At 43.6% G+C, this 22,049-nt stretch overlaps 1 protein-coding gene across 7 annotated transcripts in view; it reads left to right on the top strand.

Moving 5' to 3' along the window:
- Window positions 1–3,714: 3,714 nt before the first annotated feature.
- Window positions 3,715–22,049, top strand: part of mapk10 (mitogen-activated protein kinase 10) — a gene marked incomplete at both ends in the record, with an annotated part of 28,450 nt that continues 10,115 nt past the window's right edge. For 2 of the 7 annotated variants that reach the window (XM_080530012.1, XM_080530010.1), the window contains 7 exons: window positions 3,715–3,783; window positions 5,716–5,885; window positions 14,196–14,325; window positions 15,517–15,575; window positions 16,789–16,927; window positions 17,186–17,351; window positions 18,471–18,542. In XM_080530012.1, the coding sequence (XP_080386138.1) occupies window positions 3,718–3,783; window positions 5,716–5,885; window positions 14,196–14,325; window positions 15,517–15,575; window positions 16,789–16,927; window positions 17,186–17,351; window positions 18,471–18,542 (802 nt within the window). Of the gene's footprint in view, window positions 3,784–5,715; window positions 5,886–14,195; window positions 14,326–15,516; window positions 15,576–16,788; window positions 16,928–17,185; window positions 17,352–18,470; window positions 18,543–21,426; window positions 21,499–22,049 lie in introns of those variants that run through there. The other 5 variants (XM_080530007.1, XM_080530006.1, XM_080530011.1 and 2 more) reach the window with 4 other exon arrangements.

Below are 22,049 nucleotides of genomic sequence, written 5' to 3'. Positions count from 1 at the left end.
AGACAAAAAAGCTAGTACTATCTACAAGATAATACAGACAAATAACTATTACTATCTACAAGATAAACACACATCCATCATGGGAAGAACAATACAACAAAACATAAGGTATGTACAGCGGGTAGGACAGGTGGGGACATACACCACAGGTGGGGGCGGGGGACAAAACACAAAGTATGTACAGTGGGTAGTTCGGGTCTTTTAATCTGATTTTTGATTTAGAGGGTCCAGTTACGGATTGCAGCCTCCTGTAAATGTTTTTTGAGAGTGGTTTTGAAGGTGGGCAGTGTTTTGCACTCCTTTAAGATTATAGGAAGGGCGTTCCACATTTTTACTGCATAGTTTGCAAACGAGTTTAACCCCTTGTTTGTGGTGCAACGCGGTTGAACGTGGTTCGTGGAGCTTCCTCTGGTGTTGTATGTGTGGACGTTGTTCACTTTTTGGAAGTATGTTGACAGGTACTTGGGTGTCTTTGTGGTGTAGCGTATCTTGAAGACCAGGCCCAGTGCAAGCTGCTGCACTCTGTCAACTACTCGTAGCCAATCAAGGCTCAAAAAATGAGCAGCGGTTAGATGTGTCCTAGGGTTGAGGCCTAGCAGAAGCCTAACCAGTTTATTTTGGGCTGTCTGGAGTCTTGTTTTATGGGCCTTTGTGGTTCTATAGTACCATGATGTTACGGCATAGTCGAAGTGACATTGAATGAGAGCTCCTGATAGGGTCCTCAGTGTGTTTTTACTGACAAGTGAGGATATCCTGTACAAGAATCTAGTTCTATGGTTAACTTTTTTGATTACTTTTGCTGCCATTTTATCTCCGGAAAGATTTGCCTCTAAGATGGAGCCCAGGTATGTAATATCCTCTTTTCTTGTGATATTAATGTTACCCACTTTTATTTTAAAATTTTCAGCCTTTCTGAGTTTAGATGGGGATCCGTATAGGATGGTTTCAGTTTTACCTAGGTGTATTGATAGTTTATTGTCAGCTAGCCAGATGCAGATTCTACTCAGTTCAGTGCTTAGCGCTTTTTCCACCTGCAGTATGTCCCTGTCAGAGACCAGCAGAGCCGAGTCATCCGCGAACAGGAACAAATTGCAATCACATGCTGATGACATGTCATTCACATATATTAGGAACAGTAAAGGTCCCAAAATGCTTCCTTGTGGAACGCCGCAGGTCACTGGGAGGGGGGGGGACAGTGTTCCGTTCACACTAACCACCTGTTCCCTCCCCTCTAAGTAGGATTGCATCCAGCTCACCGATGTTCTATCGAACCCAATTGCTTTCAGTTTATCTAACAATATGTGGTGATCTACTGTGTCGAAGGCCTTCTGGAGGTCCAGCATGACCATGCCGCAGTACTTGCCCGAGTCCACCTCATGGTTGATGTGGTCGTTCAAATAGAGAAGGCATGTGTCAGTGGAATGGGATGTTCTGAATCCTGATTGAAATTCATACATCAGCTTTTTTTCGGTAAGGTACCTATCGACCTGTTCATAAACTATTTTTTCCATAAGTTTCGAGATGGAATTAAGAATAGAAACAGGTCGGTAGTTGCCTGGGTCTAATTTGCTTCCTTTTTTATACAGTGGGGTTACCCTTGCTATTTTAAAGTCAAGGGGGACGTGTCCCTGTTTGATGGAGAGGTTTATTATGTGGGTGATGATTGGGGTAATGGAGGCAGCTGAGTCTTTTAGAAATCTGGCTGGAATATTGTCATGGCCCGTGGCCTTTTCTGAGTGTAGAGCGCCTAGCTTTTTAAACACCTCATCGTTTGACACCATGGAGAGTTTAAAATCATCATTGCGTACACCCAGTTTATTGTAGAACTCACGGATGTGCTCTACACCATAACGCCCTGAGTGGGGTGGTAGATTGTTAACTAATTTAGTGGCTATGGTTGTAAAGAAAGTGTTTAAGCACTTAGCCACATCCAGCTTGTCTGTGATAGGCTGCCACCTCTGCCTCTCCATGCTCTGCTCTCTATCTGGACCAATCAGCCCCCGACCCATGTTGGGCCTGCCTGCCTCCATTTTGCATTAATGGCTGTGGATAGTCACTAGTGGAACCATTAATGACATCATGCTGTCTATAAAAAAAACTACTGAGCCAATTGTGGACGTTAACAATGACAACCCTCACTTTGGATCATGACAGTGCTTTGTGGTAAATGGGTGACCCAAATGGCCCAAACCTGAAATTAATTTCTAGCTTGTTCTCAAATGGCTCTTCCCGTAGGATATGGCTTAATGAAGCTTGTAGTAATGAATGATTGGTATATAATTAGTATGCATAATAAGTATGCTTTAGAAAATGTGCTTACTTACTATATTGCTATTGCAATATCATAATTGCTTGTATACTTGTATACTAGGCTATATCTCAGTTCTGGTGGTGCTCTATATACACACTTTGAGCAAGAATGTATGACAGTAAACCATGTAAGAATAATATCCAAACTATCCACCGCTGGCTCAATTGTTGCGTCTCTTTTAATGGTTTCGTAACGTATGAAATCTGAAATCTGAAGCATATTTCTGGGACAGTTTCATGGTGTGTCGAAAACAGTTCTACTTTCCCACAGCGGTGAGATGAGGGAGACAAATACGCCTGACCAATGTGACCGTCTTTGCATAATGTCTTTGACTCCTGGATGACACTATCTATTCTTGGAATGCTTTTTCATCAGAAGCGGAACCAATCTCATTAGACACTTTTTTTGTTTTGTTTTCTCCCCGCTCTGGTAGCAAGGATCAAGACGGAAATTGTTTATTCATTAGAGAATCATCACACTGTCATTCTAACTGTTGTTGAGGCGGTTTATGAACATGTTATCTGGCCCTGTTTTGGGAACCATCATACTTGATGAAGGAGTAGATCTAGGTCGAGATAGACACTGGCTTCCATTTCTTTAGTTGCACATACTTATCCTTGCACATACCATATATTTTGCACATATCTGTACATTCTTAATATTAGTCTCTAATTTATACACGATACCTACCTTAACTGCACACAGCTTACTGTTTATACCGGTATATACCTACTACCTACTGTGTTTACCATACTGTAATCATCACATATCCTATGTACTATATTACTCTTTATCACTGTACATATCCTATTTTGTCTAGAATATCATGTTTTGCAGTTCTGGTTAGATGCTAAACTGCATTTCGTTGTCTGGTACTTGTACTCTGCAATGACAATAAAGTTGAATCTAATCTAATCTAATCTAATCTTTAGTATATGTTTTTCAATGAAGAGATCAGCAACCTTCTGTGCCTTCATTTGAGCCAATCACGAGGTGGACTAAGACGATTTTTGTTCTTTATACTGTATGTCATGTAGAAGTTGTGAATGTTACGTTGTTATTGTCAATTGCCCATTGGGGCAGGTGGGGAATGGGGACAAGTCTTCTGTTAATGAGTTTACTGCGGAGTGATCCCTCATCAAACACACACACAACCCTTGGGACCGAGCAGTGCATTAGTCAACCTACGCACAGGAAGACCCCCCTCATTGACATACTGCTCCCGTCTGGTTGGAGCACACACACGCACACACACACACACACACACACACACACACACACACACACACACACGCACGCACGCACGCACGCACACACACACACACACACACACACACACACACTGGAAGACCTCCCTCCCCTCACTGACCCACTGCTCTCCTTCTGCTTGTGTTTTGCAGGTATTTATGAGCAGGCATTTCTTATACAACTGCAGTGAGCCTATCCTGGATGTGAAGATTGCCTTTTGTCAGGTGTGTGTTCCGTACAGGTAAACAAGGTAGAGTATTCATTCACTTCCATTTCCCCTTCATTGCTGTAGACGTGTCTTGTGTCTTGAGATGGCCCCACTGGTGCTGGGGGGGACAGATTACCCGAAGAGTCATAGGTGAACAGTAACACACTTGTGCTGAAATGAAATAGATTAATCATTTGTTAGCTTTACGGTACTACAGTACATAGTGTTCACTTGTGACTCTCCAGTGGAGTCATATCATAAATTGCTTCCAACAATGTGAAATATGAATCATATTGACGCCTTGGTAAGCATAGACCACACTGTTTGTGATATGTGTGCACTGTTGTTTTCAATGTTCGTTTTTTCAGAACGTTCACAAAATAATGGCTCTTACTGCAGTAATGTACTCAGCAGAACCAGTTGCTGTTCTGTAGTAGATCAACCTGAGATCCGAGTGATTAAGATAGCTCTCTCCAGCCTTCAATGCTATGAAATATTGATCCTCCTCTAGTGTTTTTAGAATGTTATCTTTAGTTAATAAAAGCTGCCTAGAGCCTCCACTAATTTCAATAAAAGATAGCAATTACCACCAATCTCGGTTAATCAGGATCAAATTAGCCGTGTCTGTTTAATTGCGGGCTGTTGCGCTGAGGAATGGGCCTCTTGATGGAGCGTGGCTTTATGGACTGGGGATCGTTCTCCTTCTGTAGTTCAACTGTAGCTCAGATAGCGTGCTAGCCTTGTAGTTCTTCAATCCAATTCAATTCAATTCTAACTCATAACTCATTCAGTGCCGGGAGTGAATAAAATCACCCAAATGGTCAACATTCTAGAGTGCCAAGGGTGACTTTATTCACCAATGCATAAATGATGACGCTTCATTTGGTAGCCAATCAAAGTACTGTTGCTAGGTAAATAAATACCACATACACCACTTGGCACTCTCGGTGAGTGTTCCAGAGGTCTTTGGCAGTGAGTTAAGAAATAATGCTGACATTCATTTGCTCTCGTGGAATTGTTATACATGTATGGACTGTCAGTGGCTTGACTGTGCTGTGATACTGGCTAGTACTCCAGTTAGTATGAAGGCTAATAATTCATGAGTGGCTAAAAGATTTGACCTTCGGGTTGGATGGCCTGTCATCCAGCTAGTTACACAGAGATCGATCTACAGTACATAGCCTAGTTGTTGGTACAATGGGTTTACTTTGAAGAACCATACCACCATAACAGCACCATTTTGGGTTAGACTTTACATGAATACAAGTGTGTTTATTTGTGTTTGTTATCAGGACACACATGGATTAAGAACTGTTTCATTACTACAGTATGTCATTAAAAAAGATGACTAAGATACAGGACACATGAAAACAATGTTGTTGCTAGAGTCATTACAGTGTTACTACACAGGCAACCTACTGTTAAGTGTTCCCCCTGTCCTGTCAGGTTTATGCTGCCCTGTCTTCTGCTTCCTAGTCCTGTAGGACCATTGACCCCCCCCCCCCCCCACTCACTCATACTGTACAAACCCCCACAATGTCCACAGAATAGAGGCTGGGTCTCTAGAGTTGTCTGGAAATGGTCAGACTCACAACCAAATAAATCACAAGAGAGCAAGACCCGTCAAACACAAAAGTATGTTGAGCATTGATTTAGATTATCTCAACGGAACATTCCAAATATGGGATGTTCTGTTGGAACATTCCAACGGAACATTCTAAATATGTTATGACAAATATGAAATGAAAGTAGGCTATGCTTTATGTTGCAATCAGCCTGCTACTACAGTATATTCTGTTTTGATCTTCTCTTCTTCTGTTCTGATCTCATTATTATTAATCCATGTGCTGAAGTGGCTTAGGAGCCAGTCAACAAGGTAAGTAACGGATGACATGGTTTCTTTCAGCATTGTTGAAACATTTCGTTTTTGTGTTTGTTTGTCTCCCAGGGGTTTGGTAAACAAGTGGATGTGTCATACATCGCCAAGCATTACAACATGAGCAAAAGCAAAGTGGACAACCAGTTCTACAGTGTGGAAGTGGGAGATTCCACCTTTGCAGTTCTCAAACGGTACCAGAATCTAAAGCCCATCGGTTCTGGGGCTCAAGGAATAGTCTGGTGAGTAGTCAGCTTTTATTTTTCATTTTCATTTTCGGTTGTTGGGTAACGAATGGGAAATGGTTGTCGGGGAAATGAAGCCGCTGCATCTTCGTGATTGGCTGTAATGTGCAGGAACAATTTTGGGGTTTTCATTGGACAGTATTCGTTGATTGACCCCTTATGAAAATGTGTCCATTTAATACTGTTACTGTCCTATGAGAGGGGGAAACGTCCTCAGTGCTCGGTGTGAAGGATAACGGGACGACATTATATTGTTATCGGACGCCTCTGATCAAATTAGTGGGAGAGACAGTGAGGAATACCAAATGGACGTTTAGTCTAAAAAGAGTGAGCGAAGATGTCAAGCAAATGAGCAAGCTTGGGTATGAGACACACACACACACACACACACACACACACACACACAAACACACACACGCACACCAACTCACTGGATTGGCACTCTGGAGAATTTTTAACAAGCTCACTGAGAGACAGCTCATACATATGCATTGTAATTCACCTCACACCAGCTCCTGTCAGACCCAGGAACAATAGCCAAGACTTCACTTAAAGAAAATGCCTTCTCTCCTTGTCAAAAGGCCACATAGATCATAGGACATTTCTGTCCTAATGCTTTGTCAATGTCACCCTCAGTCATTCGCCCCGTATAATTGTGGAAAGGATGGAAACATATGAATGAATGAATGAATGGTCTTTATTGTCATTGCTATAGTACAGGTACCAAACAACGACATTTGGGAGGGGGGGCTCCCCTGGTGCTAGGAAAGAAAAAAAAAACTAAAAAAAACAAGAAGGGAAAGGAGCTGGTTTACATAAATAAAGGCTATGTACACTATCCACTATACTATACTGTACAAATAAAACACTGTGCTGTACTGTATGCTATGCTATACCTATTCTAACATTTCTATGAGCACGTCATATAAAATAGAGTAGAGTATATTTATTATACCTGAGGGCAAGTAATCAATACAAATTAGTCCAAATACAAACATATGTGACAGCAGCTGGTGAAATACATTCACACCTAGTGGACCCTGCCTGTTCACAGAGACATGACTACACCAACCTAGTGGACCCTGCGTATTCACAGAGTCACGTGGTGTCACATTGTGGCAATGACAAAAACCTGTAGAAAGAATAAGAAATGAATAGGCAAAAACAAACACAGTCCAAAGTTGATGGACTATATACTATGACTATGTTTTGGTTCTAATTATACATAGATAGATAGATAGATAGATAGACTTTATTTGTCATTGCTACAGTACAGGTACCAAACAACGAAATTTAGGAGGGGAGGCTCCCCTGGTGTTTAGGAAAGGAAAAAGAAACACATTTTAGAAAAAGCATAGATGCATAAAATCACAAGAAGGTAAGGAGCTGGTTTACATCAATAAAGGCTATGTACACAATCCACTGTACTATACTGCACAGATAGTCAACTAGGGTTGTCATATTGCACAAGAAAGTATTTTTTCACATTATTTTAAAGTGTCACAGTTTGCAGGCTTGAAAATGTACATGTTTGTGCCTCAGCACTAGCTGCCATACAATCCGTCCGGACTGTCCTGGGCCCAGAACTTAGGCCTTTTCTGTGTTCAGGGCCTTGACGGCCCTGTGGTAGAAGCTGTTCTTCAGTCTGTTTGTCTTAGCGGCCGGGGTCCTGTACCTCCTGTTCGAGGGCAGCTTGACAAAGTGTTCGTGCCCAGGGTGGGTCGGGTCCTTGGAGATCTTGGAGGCCCTCCTGAGACAGCGTGTTTTGTACAGCTCCTCTAGAGAGGGGAGGGGGGCGCCGGTGATCTTCTGTGCTGTTCTCACGACTCTCTGTAGCTCGTTTCTCTCCGCTGTTGTGCAGCTGTGGAACCAGTTGGAGATGCCGAAGGTGAGGATGCTCTCCACTGCGCCGTGGTAGAAGGCCACCAGTATCTCCTTCTTGTTGTGTTGTTTCCTGAGGCATCTCAGGGTGTATAGCCGCTGTTGTGCCCTCTTGATGGTGCCTTTAGTGTTGTCCTTCCAGGCCAGGTCATCCCGCATGTTGTGTCCCAGGAATCGGAGGGTTGAGACTATCTCCACGCTCTCTCCGTCGATGAGCAGGGGCAGGATCTCGGACTTTTTCCTCCTGAAGTCTACGATGAATTCCTGGGTCTTTGACTTGTTTAGCAGCAGGTTGTTAACCTTGCACAGCTTGCTCAATTGCTCTACCTCATCCCTGTACGCCGCCTCGTCCCCCCCCGAGATACATCCCACCACGGTGGTGTCGTCTGCAAACTTTACGATGTAGTTGCTGGGGTGGATGGGGGTGAAGTCGTGGGTGTAGAGGTTGTAGAGGATGGGGCTTAGCACGCAGCCCTGGGGTGACCCAGTGCTGAGGCTGAGGGCTGTGGAGGTGTGGGGGCCCACCCGCACCCTCTGGGGGCGGTCGGTCAGGAAGTCCTTGATCCACGCACATATAGAGTGTGATAGACCCAGGTCTAGTAGTTTGGTCACTAGCCTGTCTGGAAGGATGGTGTTAAAGGCGGAGCTGAAGTCCACGAAGAGCAGTCTCGCGTAGCTGTTTCCCCTCTCCAGGTGGGATAGAGTGGCGTGGAGAGTCGTCGCTATGGCGTCCTCTGTGGACCTGTGGGCTCTGTAGGCGAACTGGTATGGATCCAGGTTGGGCGGGAGGCGTGTGAGTATGTGGGCCCGGACTAGTTTCTCGAAGCACTTCATGATGATTGGTGTGAGTGCCACCGGGCGGTAGTCGTTTAGGCAGCTCACCGTGCTTTTCTTCGGGACTGGGATGATAGTTGAGGTTTTCAGGCAGGGTGGGACGGTGGCCTGGGACAGGGACTGGTTAAAGATGTTGGTGAAGACCCCGGCCAGCTGGTCGGCGCAGTCTCTCAGCACCCGTCCCAGGACGCCATCCGGCCCCGAGGCTTTCCTGGGGTCCACCGCCTTCAGTACGCGTCTCACCTCGTGCTCTGTGAGGGTGAGGCTGCTGAGAGCTGGAGAGAGTGGTGTCTGTGTTGTGGTTACCTCCGTTCGCCCCTCGTCGAACCGGGCGTAGAAGGTGTTCAGCTTTCCCGCCAGCAGGGGGTCGTCCTCTGCGGCTGTGAGCCTGTTGGCTCTGAAGTTTGTCATCTGCTGAACCCCCTGCCACATCCGCCTGGAGTCGTTGCTCAGGAGGCATTCCTCAATCTTCTCTCTGTGCTCTACATAGCGTGAGAGTAAATAAACAATTTATTTTCATTGGGCCAAATGTTCATTTCATGCACCAATGCAAAGCATTATCCTGAAATCAACACTATTATGCAATCTTCTTTCTGTTATGTAATTGGGAGACTTCTGCCGGTGAGGCTGAGGAATGTTGTGCGAGTCCTGGCCCACCGAGGGACTCAGTGACTCTCTGTGAGTGTGATCGTGTCACCTTAGTCATTATAAATGGGTGTATTCCTGCCCCTCTGACCTGCAGTATGGTCAAAGCTCTCAGACAAGCCATCTTAGGATGCATTAGGGGGTTGATGATGACATCATCATCATCTCTCGTACGGCTCCCTGAATGATACTGATGTCTTACCGACATCCTGATTGGCTCCGAGCTTTTCATGAACACTCGGCTGTTTCCATGGTCATGCGCCATTCCTCCACTCACGTTCGTTGAAAGCTGTACCTTCCCTATGACGCTTTGTGGTTTAGACTCCATATGTGATCACCAGGTGGCTTACAGTACACTACAGTACACTTAAGCCCCATATATCAGGGAGAACGTAGAGTAGGAGTGCTGAGTAGGTAGCCAACAGTACATTGATTAATTCGGGGGGAAATCCTCATGTTTCACATTTTCTTGGCTGTAACTTAAGTTCATATGGCGCATACAACACTAACCTCTGTAAAGATCAAAGTTCCAGAATGTTCCTCATTATTTAGCAGCCCCGGTGGCAAAATGTAATGCACTGCTCTGCTGTTTCAGAAATGGGTTCTTCCCCTCCTATGGTGACGTTCTGCTGAGTCAGCCTCTGGGCTCACTGTTGGCTCGAACCACCTCCGAAATTGAGTTTCTGGAGGAGAATGGGACTACTACTACTATAGCCTCCCCACAGTCAAAGCTGTCAACTATATAATATAATATACAGTATATGATCAACTATATAATATAATATACAGTATATATGATCAACTATATAATATAATATACAGTATATGATCAACTATATAATATAATATACAGTAGGCCTATGTATATATACACAAAACACACACACAGACACATTTTTATATATATACTGTATATTATATTATATAGTTGACAATATGTTTACAGCTTTGACTGTGGGGGAGATACAGTAGTAGTAGTTATAGTATTATTGTTATCCATACATTTTGCATCTACTATGATGGCCTGAAGGTACAGAAAGAAGGTACAAAAACCTCCTTTGTAGTATTCTCCATGGGGAAACAAACGTGTTGTTTACTAGAAGATGAAAGCAACAGACACTGGAAATTTAAGTGAGAAATACTGGAAGGTATCACAGATGTCTTTTTAACCGTTTCATGCCTCCAATATGATAGTCTTCAAAAACAAAAGGCCTACCTCCAATCCCCCCCCAGGTTCCGAACTCTTTTTTATCTTTACAAGGACGTCGGCTCACAGAAATCTCAGCGGCTGTAGTGCCAGACGTGTTGTAAGTAACAAGGAATTCATTTATCAATCAACACTTCCTCTCTTTGGCAGCGTTTGTACCCAGGCCTTAACAAGTCTGCAATGTCTGCTTGGCCAAAGGCACTAACCTTTTAGCACCACTGTGTTGCAGTGGTAGTAGTAGCTAGTAGTGGTAGCGGCAGCTAGCCTATAACTCTAGTGTTATTTTTATTATTATCCAACTATTATTATTATTATCCTGTCACAAGCTCCAAATACTAGCCTCATGTCATATCAATCAGCCCTTATCTTAATCACATTCCTTTTTTCTCTTCTTCTCTTTTTTTACTGCCTTTTTCTATTATTCCAAACGACTGTTGTGTTGATGCAATGGCCCTATCATATGGGCCAGTGCTTCTGATTTTATTATTTTAGATTCATTACAAATAATGATGGTAGTTTATGTGGTAGGTTTATGTTTATCATATGTTTACAAACATATGTTTAAGTGGTATGATGGTATAGTTATGATGAATTATTTGAAGTAAGAACCAGCAAGTAGCATGATGACCACATGATTTCCTAGTAAATACTGCTGCAGATACTAAAGCAACATAAACAGTCTCACAAGCCGGAAGATAAAGTGCCCCCAAAGAAACATTAATGCCTCCAGCTACGGCTCCCCTGGGATGACATGAACGGCACAGGAAGCTGGTGGTTTGGCCTGCTGCTGTGTCATCATCTACAGGCCCCACACACAGAACACACAGACCTTACTAGAAGGCAGTGTCTTATAAAAACATTACATTCTAGTGTTAGTGGCTATGGGTCTATGCACATCAGGGGAGGCTGGTGGAGGTAGAAATCGGAGGGTATTGTAAGGCATGGAATGAGGAATGGGTTAGGGTTTGGGTTCCTTATTCCCATTCCATGCATTACAATGAGCCTGTCCTCCGATTTCTACCTCCACCAGCCTCCCCTGCTGCACATACAATGTGTGGGGTAGAAGTGTTACTCAGTATGTCACTCTTCTGTCCTGTTCCTACAAGGCATCCTTATCTCACGGAGCCTTCCATTATAAACCTCTCCTTTGACTTGTCATGGTTGTTCATTACTCTTTTTTCTTTTTTTCTTTTTCATGCTTTGAGGAATTTGGTTAGATGAATAACTGTTGAATGACAGATTTCACTATATTGTAAGAATAGCATTAAACATTGATATATACCTTTTATTTTCTGTAGTATTATCTAAGTATGATATACTGTATATCCATCTGACATAGACAGCTTCACCCCTGTATATGTAGGCTATATATCAGAGTATATAGAAATCGGAGGGGCTCATTGTAATGCATGGAATGGAATGAGGAATGGTATCAAACACGTGGTACCATTCCTCATTCCATTCCATGCATTACAGGAAGGCCGTTCTCAGATTTCTACCTCTATATATATATATATATTTGCTGCTACTGCATTGTTAATGAGGAGACATGTTTTTCTTGAACTGAGAGGCTGAAGTGAGAGGGAGAGTGGGAGTGAGAGGGAGGAGAGGGAGGAGAGGGAGAGGGAGAAAGGGAGAGGGAGGAGAGGATGAGACGGTATAGAGGGGGAAGGAGAGCAAAGTACTGTTGAGAGGGAGGGAGGGAGGAAAAGAGGAGGAGGGAAGTACTAAAGAGAGAGAGAGAGAGAGAGAGAGAGAGAGAGAGGGAGGGAGAGAGTTGTACTGTTGAGAGGGAAAGAGGGGGATGGAGAGAGTGGTACTGTAGAGAGGGAGGTAGGGACATGCCTCAATTAAATGTATAATGTAGGGCTATACTTTCCACTATACGTAAATGTATATTGCGTATAAATACAGAAATATAAATAGATAAGCTAAAATATATACCATATAAATAAATAAATTAGCATAATCGTCACGTGGCAGTTACAAGTCATTTTGTTTGTTTACCAAATATTAAAATGTGCGTGTAGGGGGGGGGCCCAAAAAATACAGTCTGCCTAGGGTAATCTATGTATTTAATCTGGCCCTGCCAATGCTTCTAAAAGCAGAGTGCTGATTTGATATCATCTCTTCACCATTCGGTCACAACAGAGGATGCATCACACACTCTCTCTCTCTTTAACTCCTAATCACTTGTCATCGCCATGACAACAAGTGTCCATAACCTCAGGAGGGTATTCCATCAACGTCACTAATGGAAAATCTAGGCTTATTTTGATAAGTCTGAGATTTATCAAAAATAAGCCTGGATTTTCCTTTAGCGACGTTGATGGAATACCCTCCAGTACGTACCCTTGTTAGAATTACACGTTGATTCATGAGTGATGATGCAAAGAGATGCATCGGTATGTGTGAATGGAACCCACCATTGGCGCCTGGTGACTGGAGTGTTCACACTCTTGACTTGATGAATGACCACCGTTCAGTATCATGAGCGTAACGCTTCTTCTCTCTTTAAGCCTATTGTGACTGTGGTTAGCATGTTAGCATTGGGACCAAAAGGTCCTGTGTTCAACTCATACCACAGGTTGGCAACATGAATTTGCTTCAGTAACATTCTCTCCAACCTCTAAATGATATCAAGACACTTACATGTCTACATTAAAGACAGGGCACACTACACTGAACTAGTTAAGATGAACCTGTATAACCCAAAGAGGTTCAGCTAGTTGCATTTGTCAAAAGCTCTTTCTCGGTTATACAAAGAGCAGAGACACCATGGTTGGTGTCCACTGTTGCCCCTGTGATACAGTTTCCACAAGCCCTTCGTGGCTTTTGTGAGGGCGCTTTTGGATAGGCTAATATTTCTGATGGAAATGTAGCTCCCTCTCTATCTCTCACACACACACGCGCACACACACACACACACACACACACACACACACACACACACACACACACACGCAAACACATCCTCTAGGGATAAGGTGTGTCCGCATGCAGCACTGTGTTAAATGCTCATAGTCATGGTGTTTTGCTTTCTCAATATGTCATGAGGGTGTGGAAGTCAATAGTTGTTCATAATAGGAGTGTGTACCAAGCTACATGAGCTATTTCTAATGGAGCTATTATTTACTGTTGAATAACCTGTCTCATAGCAGTATATTGAGTTGCAGCTGAACATATTATTGTAAAATGGCTACCTCAATTTTGCCTGATCTGAGAGAAGGCAATAATGTATTTCCATCATCCTTCACAGTATTGGATCAATGTTTACCCAGATGAAGATTGTGTTCCTGTTCCCGACCCATTCTGAATAAATACAAGATGATAGATTTTGTCTGTCATTAAAACTTCATTGTCATCATCAATCAATTTACCCTGTACCAAGGGATGTAATAACAGTTGGTTGTACAGTAGTATACCTGATTACATTAGTTACAGTTAGATTACATTCCTTAGATTACATTCCTTGCACTGTAATCCCTATGCAATTGAATTGTCAACACACTCACCATGGCCTTGAGGCCGAAACTACAGCCTTTATTTATTTTTTTCACTCTCTAAGAAATAATTCTTCAGCTCTTAACTATTTTTTTTTACGTGTTTTAGTAATGATACTTATGCTGTTTTCCACTAAATATCCTGCTTATGTTATGAAGCTGTGTCACACATTTCCTATCATGGTTCGGTCTCTTATTGGTGGTCCCTGTTGTCTCCCGTCTTCTTCTTCTCTGCAGCGCCGGGTACGATGCCGTCCTGGACAGAAATGTGGCGATCAAGAAGCTCAGCAGACCCTTCCAGAACCAGACTCATGCCAAGAGAGCCTACAGGGAGCTGGTGCTCATGAAATGTGTCAATCACAAAAACGTGAGTGTGTCCGTCGTCCAAACGTGCTAATGTCAGAACGGTTACACACTGACCACTTTCACTCAAGATACACAGTCCCAGTCATGGTCTGAAGTACTTTGAAGAGTTTTGAAGTACTCTGAGGAGTTGTGAAGTACTTTGAAGAGTTTTGAAGTGCTTTGAGGTAAATAGAGAGAGAGAGAGAGAGAGAGAGAGAGAGAGAGAGAGAGAGAGAGAGAGAGAGAGAGAGAGAGATAGTGATGATCAGATCAGATCAGATCAGATCAGATCTGAATTCCACGCCTGGGGAAATGTGTGTGTGTGTGTGTGTGTGTGTGTGTGTGTGTGTGTGGTTGTATGTGTATGTGTGTGTGTGTGTGTGTGGTTGTATGTGTATGTGTGTGTGTGTGGTTGTATGTGTATGTGTATGTGTGTGTGTGGGGGGGAAGAGAGCTCCGTATGGATGTGATTCTCACACTGCAGCAATCCCCACTGTCCTATCTGCTCTCTGTCCTATCTCCTCTCTGCTCTCTGTCCACTCTGTCTCTGTCCTATCTACTCTCTGCTCTCTGTCCACTCTGTCTCTGTCTCTGTCCTATCTACTCTCTGCTCTCTGTCCTCTCTGCTCTCTGTCCTCTCTGCTCTCTGTCCTCTCTGCTCTCTGTCCTCTCTGCTCTCTGTCCTCTCTACTCTCTGCTCTCTGTCCTCTCTGCTCTCTGTCCACTCTGTCTCTGTCCTATCTACTCTCTGCTCTCTGTCCACTCTGTCTCTGTCCTATCTACTCTCTGCTCTCTGTCCACTCTGTCTCTGTCCCCCCACGCCTTTCTATCTACTCTCTGCTCTCTGTCCACTCTGTCTCTGTCCCCCCCACGCCTTTCTCAGCAATGTCCTTGATCAGGGTTACTCCCACATATCTCCCGAGTCCCTCTCTACTCTCATCTGCTCACATACACAACCGGTGTTGGTGTGTGTGTGTATGTGTGTGTGTCTCTGTGTACAGATGGACTGTTTCCATTTGAGCTCTTCCTTTTTCAATGGCATTCCCTGGTGTGGAATGCCATTGTGCACCTATTATGTTAAAAACAGTGACATTCAGATGATTCTTAGTGGTGTATTATTATTTAAATACACAATAAACAACAGTTTACGGTACTGTTGTAGAACAATAACATGAATGTTTACCTGTTTCTTTCCATTCTCTTTCTTTTCCAGATCATCAGTTTATTAAATGTATTCACACCACAGAAATCCCTAGAAGACTTCCAGGACGTGTAAGTAGAATAAAGACTTTCAGAGTTAGAGCAGATTGTCAGATTAACAAAACTGTATTCAGGGAGAGTCCTTACTTCCATTTAATCTGACCTTTAGTCTGGTTTTCCAAGACTCTAAAAGCCCACGTCAATCAGTTTTGCTTCCTGGCTTCCAAGGCACAAAGAACGAGTGGTGACTAGAGCATTCGGCAAAGTAACTCCAGATATAGCTAGGAGCAATTCTCAATAAAATATGTCGAAAGGTTGTTTGACTCAGTTGCAAAAAAAGCTGGTCAAGGAGGTTCAGAGGGTTATATTTGACTCTGGGTGCTGTGGGTGCTAAATTTACACACGAGCCACATCGCTCTCCACACAGGTTTTAGGAGAAGCTAAGAAAATAGGATGTATCGCCCAAAATACTCATACTTTGACCTAAACGGCCATTTTTGACATGAATCATTGTACAATAACATTGCGCAGAACCAGAATGTAATATATCAGCAAAAAAACGTCAAAATGACGAATGTTTGCTTTTAAATGTGGTCGGTATTAGGGGAATACCGCACCGGATGTCTTGTCAGGGAATGTGGTGGTAGTGTAATTTGAAGCTGTGAACTGCGTGCCTTGGTAGTGAATGATGAATGGATGTGTTCTGGCCTATTTTTAGAATGATCAAAGGAGCAATGTGAAGGAACGCTTGCTTGTTTTAGACAGTTAACTTTAATCTTTACCTGTAATACATCTGATTCCTCTTTGTTTTTTGAACACAATACAAGTAGGCTACATAGTGCATAGTTATGTCATCTTTAATAAGGAGCCTTGAGCTGTTATTAATGCTTATAGCATGTTTTAAAACCCATTTCTAGCCTTATAAAGGCTGTTCATTGGAGCTGTAAGCTCTTAATATCGTCCTAATATACAATTAGATTGATAATACACACTTTCATGAGTGGCATGAGTCTGTGCATTCATAATGCCTTATCGATAGGTGTGTGTCTCAAGTGATACCATCAGTCCCAGATGTGAACGTGTATGTCTCCCTGCCCCTCTCTCCTCTCTCTCTCCTTCCATCCCTCTCCCCCTCTCTCCTTGCTCTCCTCTCTCTTTCTCTATCCCGCCCCTCTCTCTTTCTCCACTCTCTACCTCCACCCCCCCCCCTCTCTCTTTCTCTACTCTCTACCTCCACCCCCCCCACACACACACACACACCCTCTCTCTTTCTCCTCTCTCTCAGGTACCTGGTGATGGAGCTGATGGATGCCAACCTGTGCCAGGTGATTCAGATGGAACTGGACCATGAGAGGATGTCCTACCTGCTCTACCAGATGCTGTGTGGCATCAAACACCTGCACTCGGCTGGCATCATCCACAGGGTGAGACGCCCCCCTCAGACCTGGGCCACCTGTGGCCGTATAGCCATTGACCATAATGCTGTACAATTTGACTGGACACGCCCATGTCACATGACAGCACATAGCATAACATCCCATAACACAACATGACATGAGAGGACATTATCAGTCACGTGACAGCACATGATAAGTCGGTTGCCGACTTGTTCCCCCTTTCACCAGCTGCTGTCACAAATGTCACCTCTAACTGCCATATTTGTTGTTGCTTTCTCTCTCTAGGATCTGAAACCTAGCAATATAGTGGTCAAGTCTGATTGTACGCTTAAAATTCTGGACTTTGGCCTGGCCAGGACCGCAGGCACGAGCTTTATGATGACCCCGTACGTGGTGACGCGGTACTACAGAGCCCCAGAGGTCATCCTAGGCATGGGCTACAAAGAGAACGGTATGCCGAGTATGTTCGAAAACTTTAATACTATAATACCACTCTAGAGTAATAATTTAGAACTGCACTTACTTACTGTCACCCTCACCCCCGCTGGCACAAAATTAACGTTTAGTCGCTTTTCCTGTCCACTTGCTTTTCCTGTCCACTTGCTTTTCCTGTCCACTTACTGTATTTATTATCTGTGAGCCTTTAAAGGGGCAATCTGGGATTGGTACCTCAATTTTAGGACTTTTGTATTAATAATATATAGCCATTGATTCTTGACAAATATTACTTATATAACCTTATGAGGTTAGCAACCGTCTTACCATATCAGAACCCACGATGTAAGCTTTTTAAAATGGTAAACAAACAATTTATAGCTTCAACACATGGTTAAAACACATACTTCAAATCACTTTGATCTCATGGACGCTCAGTGGCATCCATAGCTCTGTCTATGAATTTGAGAGTGACGCCATTTTTCCAGCCCCATCCCTCAGCTGAAGTGGCAGGGAGACCGCTTTGTTATTGCAATCCCAGATTGCCCCTTGAACATCTAATCTCCTTCTTTAACACCTTCCTTACAGCATAGTCCAGTATTTGACTTCCCCCTTTAAATATGGAGAAGAAGCAACAAAATCATTAGGCTGTGGGAGGCTTGTGAGAGGCCCTCCACTGCACAGAGTAAATTATGTGTAAATAAAGCTTTACATACATAAACTACCAGGCCAAGATTTACGACTCTGGCTGTGCACTTGATGTATTTGAACGCTAACCGGGCTATTGCTCGATGGCCATACACGTGACATTAATACGCTACACGTGGGGCCAACCGCGGGTTGGAAGGCTATGGATTTCCTGCCACTAGTCAGGCCCCCGGAGGCTCCTCTCTCTCTCTCTCTCGCTCTCTCTCTTGATCACTGGAGGAGTAATTATTTGTCTGCATGCTGCTATGTCTCTCTCTCTCTAATTATTTCTCTGTCAGAATAACAATCACATTCAAATCACTATCTGTTTCCCCCCTATCCCTGTCCTGTCGATGGGGTCTGACTAACGCTTACATTATGCTTTTTCTCTCTCTCTCTCTCTCTCTTTCTCTATCTCTCTTCTCACTCTCTCCCTCTGTACCTGCAGTGGATATATGGTCGGTGGGGTGCATTATGGGAGAAATGGTGCGCCACAAAATCCTGTTCCCTGGCCGGGATTGTATCCTTAAGATCTGATAATGTTTGCATGGCCAATCAATCAATCAACCAACCAATCAAACAACCAATCAATCAATCAATCAATCAATCAATCAACAACAGCTGTGCAGGTCATGTGTTGTACTGGATGCATTGTTTGTGCAGGTGTTTTGATGTTAAATTATTTACACAGACATGTACTCAGACAGAGTACATTGAATTTGGAGAAAGTTAGGCCCGATCCCGATTCCCTTTTCTACCCCTATGGCTCGTTTTGGAGCCGAGGCCTCCGAACAGAGCCACAAGCCGTAGTGGTTGAAATCTTTCCCTCTGAAATGGGACAACCCTTCAAGACCCTGATACGTCATCACCCTGAAGGTGAACCTGGCCTGTTCCTCCTCTGTTGGGTACAGAGCTGTATTTCTAATGACTTTAACCAAGCTGTTTTAGCACCTTGCTGGCTTTATAACACATTTATAACACTTCTAATACCACCATTATCTTTAATGCTCCATCCAAACTGTACAATAACCCTCGAAAATAAGATGTGTTCTTAACTTCAAGTCCTGTCTTCTACTGAATTGCTTGAGAAAATGATGATCATGTTTTGACAAAGCTATGAATCTGCCCTGTGTTCAACCTCCTATTTTTGCACACTGTTTTGTATTCTCGCCTCTGAGTATTTATGCCAGTCATAACTGTGTTTGGTGTGTGTTCATACAGTGTGCGGTCATGCACTAAACCCCCAGGTTAGCATTCTCAGCAAGAGATGGGCCCCCTGTTGCTAATAGGAGTACTAGCGATAATTAGCATTCAAGCTTTGAGGGTGCATGGGCTTAATAGAGTACTCTAAAGGGCTCTGCACACAGCGTGCGATTTCTGTTGCGCGTCAACGTTCCATTTTGAAGTTTGAATGGAAGTCTATGAGAACATACAACAGAAATTGCATCGCACGCTGTGTGCATTGGGATGCGATGTTTTATGATTTTCTCATAGACTTCCATTCAAACTTCAAAATGGAACGTTGACGCGCAACAGAAATCGCACGCTGTGTGCAGAGCCCTTTACACAATTATTACACCCAGTAAGTCATTCATTTATTCAGTAGTAATGGTAGAATGTTATTTCCAGTGGCTCATAAGCTCCTCAGTAGGGCATTAGAAGATGCTGAATTCCAACGTAAGTGCATGTTAAGGTCATTGCGTCATCTGGCCTATGAGAAACTAAATCCCTATCAAAAGATGCTCGAGTGAAATATTGCTGTAAAACACTGCTGTCAAAATGTACTTCTCTCTGGCTAATCTTGATTGATGTTTAGTTTCTCACAGGATTTGTCTAAACTTATGTGACAGCAGCTGGTGAAAGCGAGAACAAATCGGCAACCAATCAAAATGTTCAGACATTTTATTCCGAAAAATGTAAATAAATGTCAACCTTGTTGGCCAAAACATTGCAGGCCAAAACATTGCAATGCAATAGATTCCTAACTAGGGGGATTACTCACCGAATCTATTGCATTGCAATGTTTTGGCTTGACTAGTGAGTGTGTCATTGATTTTCAACAGCGTTGGGTGGGTGTGTTTGTGGTACTCTGCGTACAGTGCAGTATGTGAAAGAAGACAGCTGTAGTCCTGGTTACACATCATTGAACATGCAGTCCTGCTCTGCAAGCTTAATGCACCAGATTTCTCCAGTAGAGAGAGCCCTGTACTGTCAGGTCCCACTACAAACCTTCACATCTCAAAACCACAAACCCTTAGACTCGCATTACATTGTCTATTACTGTTACAGTCCGTCAATGAGGTAACCCGGATATCTGCGTGTGTCTTATGTCCATTCGGTTACCAACATAACAATGATTATTGATGTCAAAGCATATACTGTACAAGCTGCATGCTGCTGCTGAAGAAGTGTTAAGATTATCCGAAGAAGAAGAAGAAATTGTATTTTTACAATGGACCACCTCCCCCTGAGACAGCACACACACACCTTTTTTTGTTTGTTATTTTTCTGTGTGGGGCAGTCCCACTCATATATTTTTTCATTTTCTTTATTGGACAGATAGTGAAGACAGACAGGAAAGTAGGGAGAGAGGACATGTCAGCAGGGCCGGATTTGAACCCATGCTGACATGGGCATATGTGTGCACTGTAGACCGCGGTGCTAGACCACTGGACTACCCCAGGCCACACACACACACTCCTAGGAAGAACAGAACTCTGGGCACAGGGTCAGCCCCCGCCAGCCTCCGACTGGAGCAGTTAGTTAGTGCCTTGCTCAAGGAGGGCACAACAGTAGTGGTGGTAGGATACATTAGATACCATGCCAGCAGCTCTCCAGTCACCTGCTCACATCCGGCTCCCTCCTGGGGTGGGGATCGAACCAGCGACCTTCCGATTGCTGGCCGACCTCTGTAACCTCTAAACTACCTGCCGCTCCTGTGTTGGTCATACAGTCATTGGCCAGAGACACATTACTGACCTGTAGAGGTTTTTCACACCTTGTTGAGTGGCTACCAGGGGATGGTTCGCTGCCTACTAGCTACATCTTTGAGAGAATAAGAGTGGGTGTTATTCACTGCCTTGTCACACAGCCAATGAGAGTAGGCGGTGAGGAGGAGGAACTGTAGCTATGGATCTGTATGTTTTCATAGATGTAGGTACAATGATATTATATACGGTGTTATAACCCTACATAACAAAAGGGCTTTACCTTGATACTGGCTAGTTAACTGGGGGTGTTAAAATGACAAGAAGATTCTGAGTTGACGGACAGATGGAAGTAGAGATGTGTGATGGTGGAGTTTGGTGCAATGTGTTTGTCATTCTGTGTGTGTGTGTGTGTGTGTGTGTGTGTGTGTGTGTGTGTGTGTGTGTGTGCGTGTGTGTGTGTGTGTGTGGCTGCAGTGGACATGTGGTCTGTGGGCTGCATCTTTGGAGAGGTGATAAGAGGGACAGTGCTGTTCCCAGGAACGGACCGTATCCTTGCCTCCCCCTGTTCATCTTATGGTTTGCACTCAGACAACAGAATCAGCACCGTCATTCAGATGTGTACAGTTTGAGCATCAAACCAAATCATTCACATACAAAAAAAACAGAACATTTCTGCAAATACGTAATGCCATGGGTACAGAAGTACTTGCGAAGAGAAAAGAATAATATTTATAGAGTGGGTGACTGATTAATTTTCACTGGATTTAAATGCAAATTAATGAATTAACATATTTGTTTGGGAAGGCTTTTGAAGGAATTCGAGCTATTTGGTGCAATGAGACAGCTAGATAACAACCGTGCATAAGAATTTTAGCAAATAAAAGGGTCCCATTGCTTCGGGCTGCATTGTGTGTTGGAATCCCAAAGAGTGAGAGAGACAAAGAGGAAATGAACATGGCGCTCCAGAAGGATGAGGTAATGGGTTTTTGGGTTGCCCCGGGCTGGCACCCGTTTAAACTGGCACCCCCCTGTGAGAAACATTGGGAGGCAGAAAGAAAAGAGACGAGCGATCGCCCTGTTAGCCAGGTTACACTATT

The sequence above is a fragment of the Nansenia antarctica genome (genome assembly GCF_963989245.1).
Source record: "Nansenia antarctica genome assembly, chromosome: 4".
Taxonomy (NCBI): Eukaryota; Metazoa; Chordata; class Actinopteri; order Argentiniformes; family Microstomatidae; genus Nansenia; species Nansenia antarctica.
The sequence above is the reverse complement of the archived record's forward strand: the minus strand, read 5'-3'. Positions and strand labels throughout refer to the sequence as shown.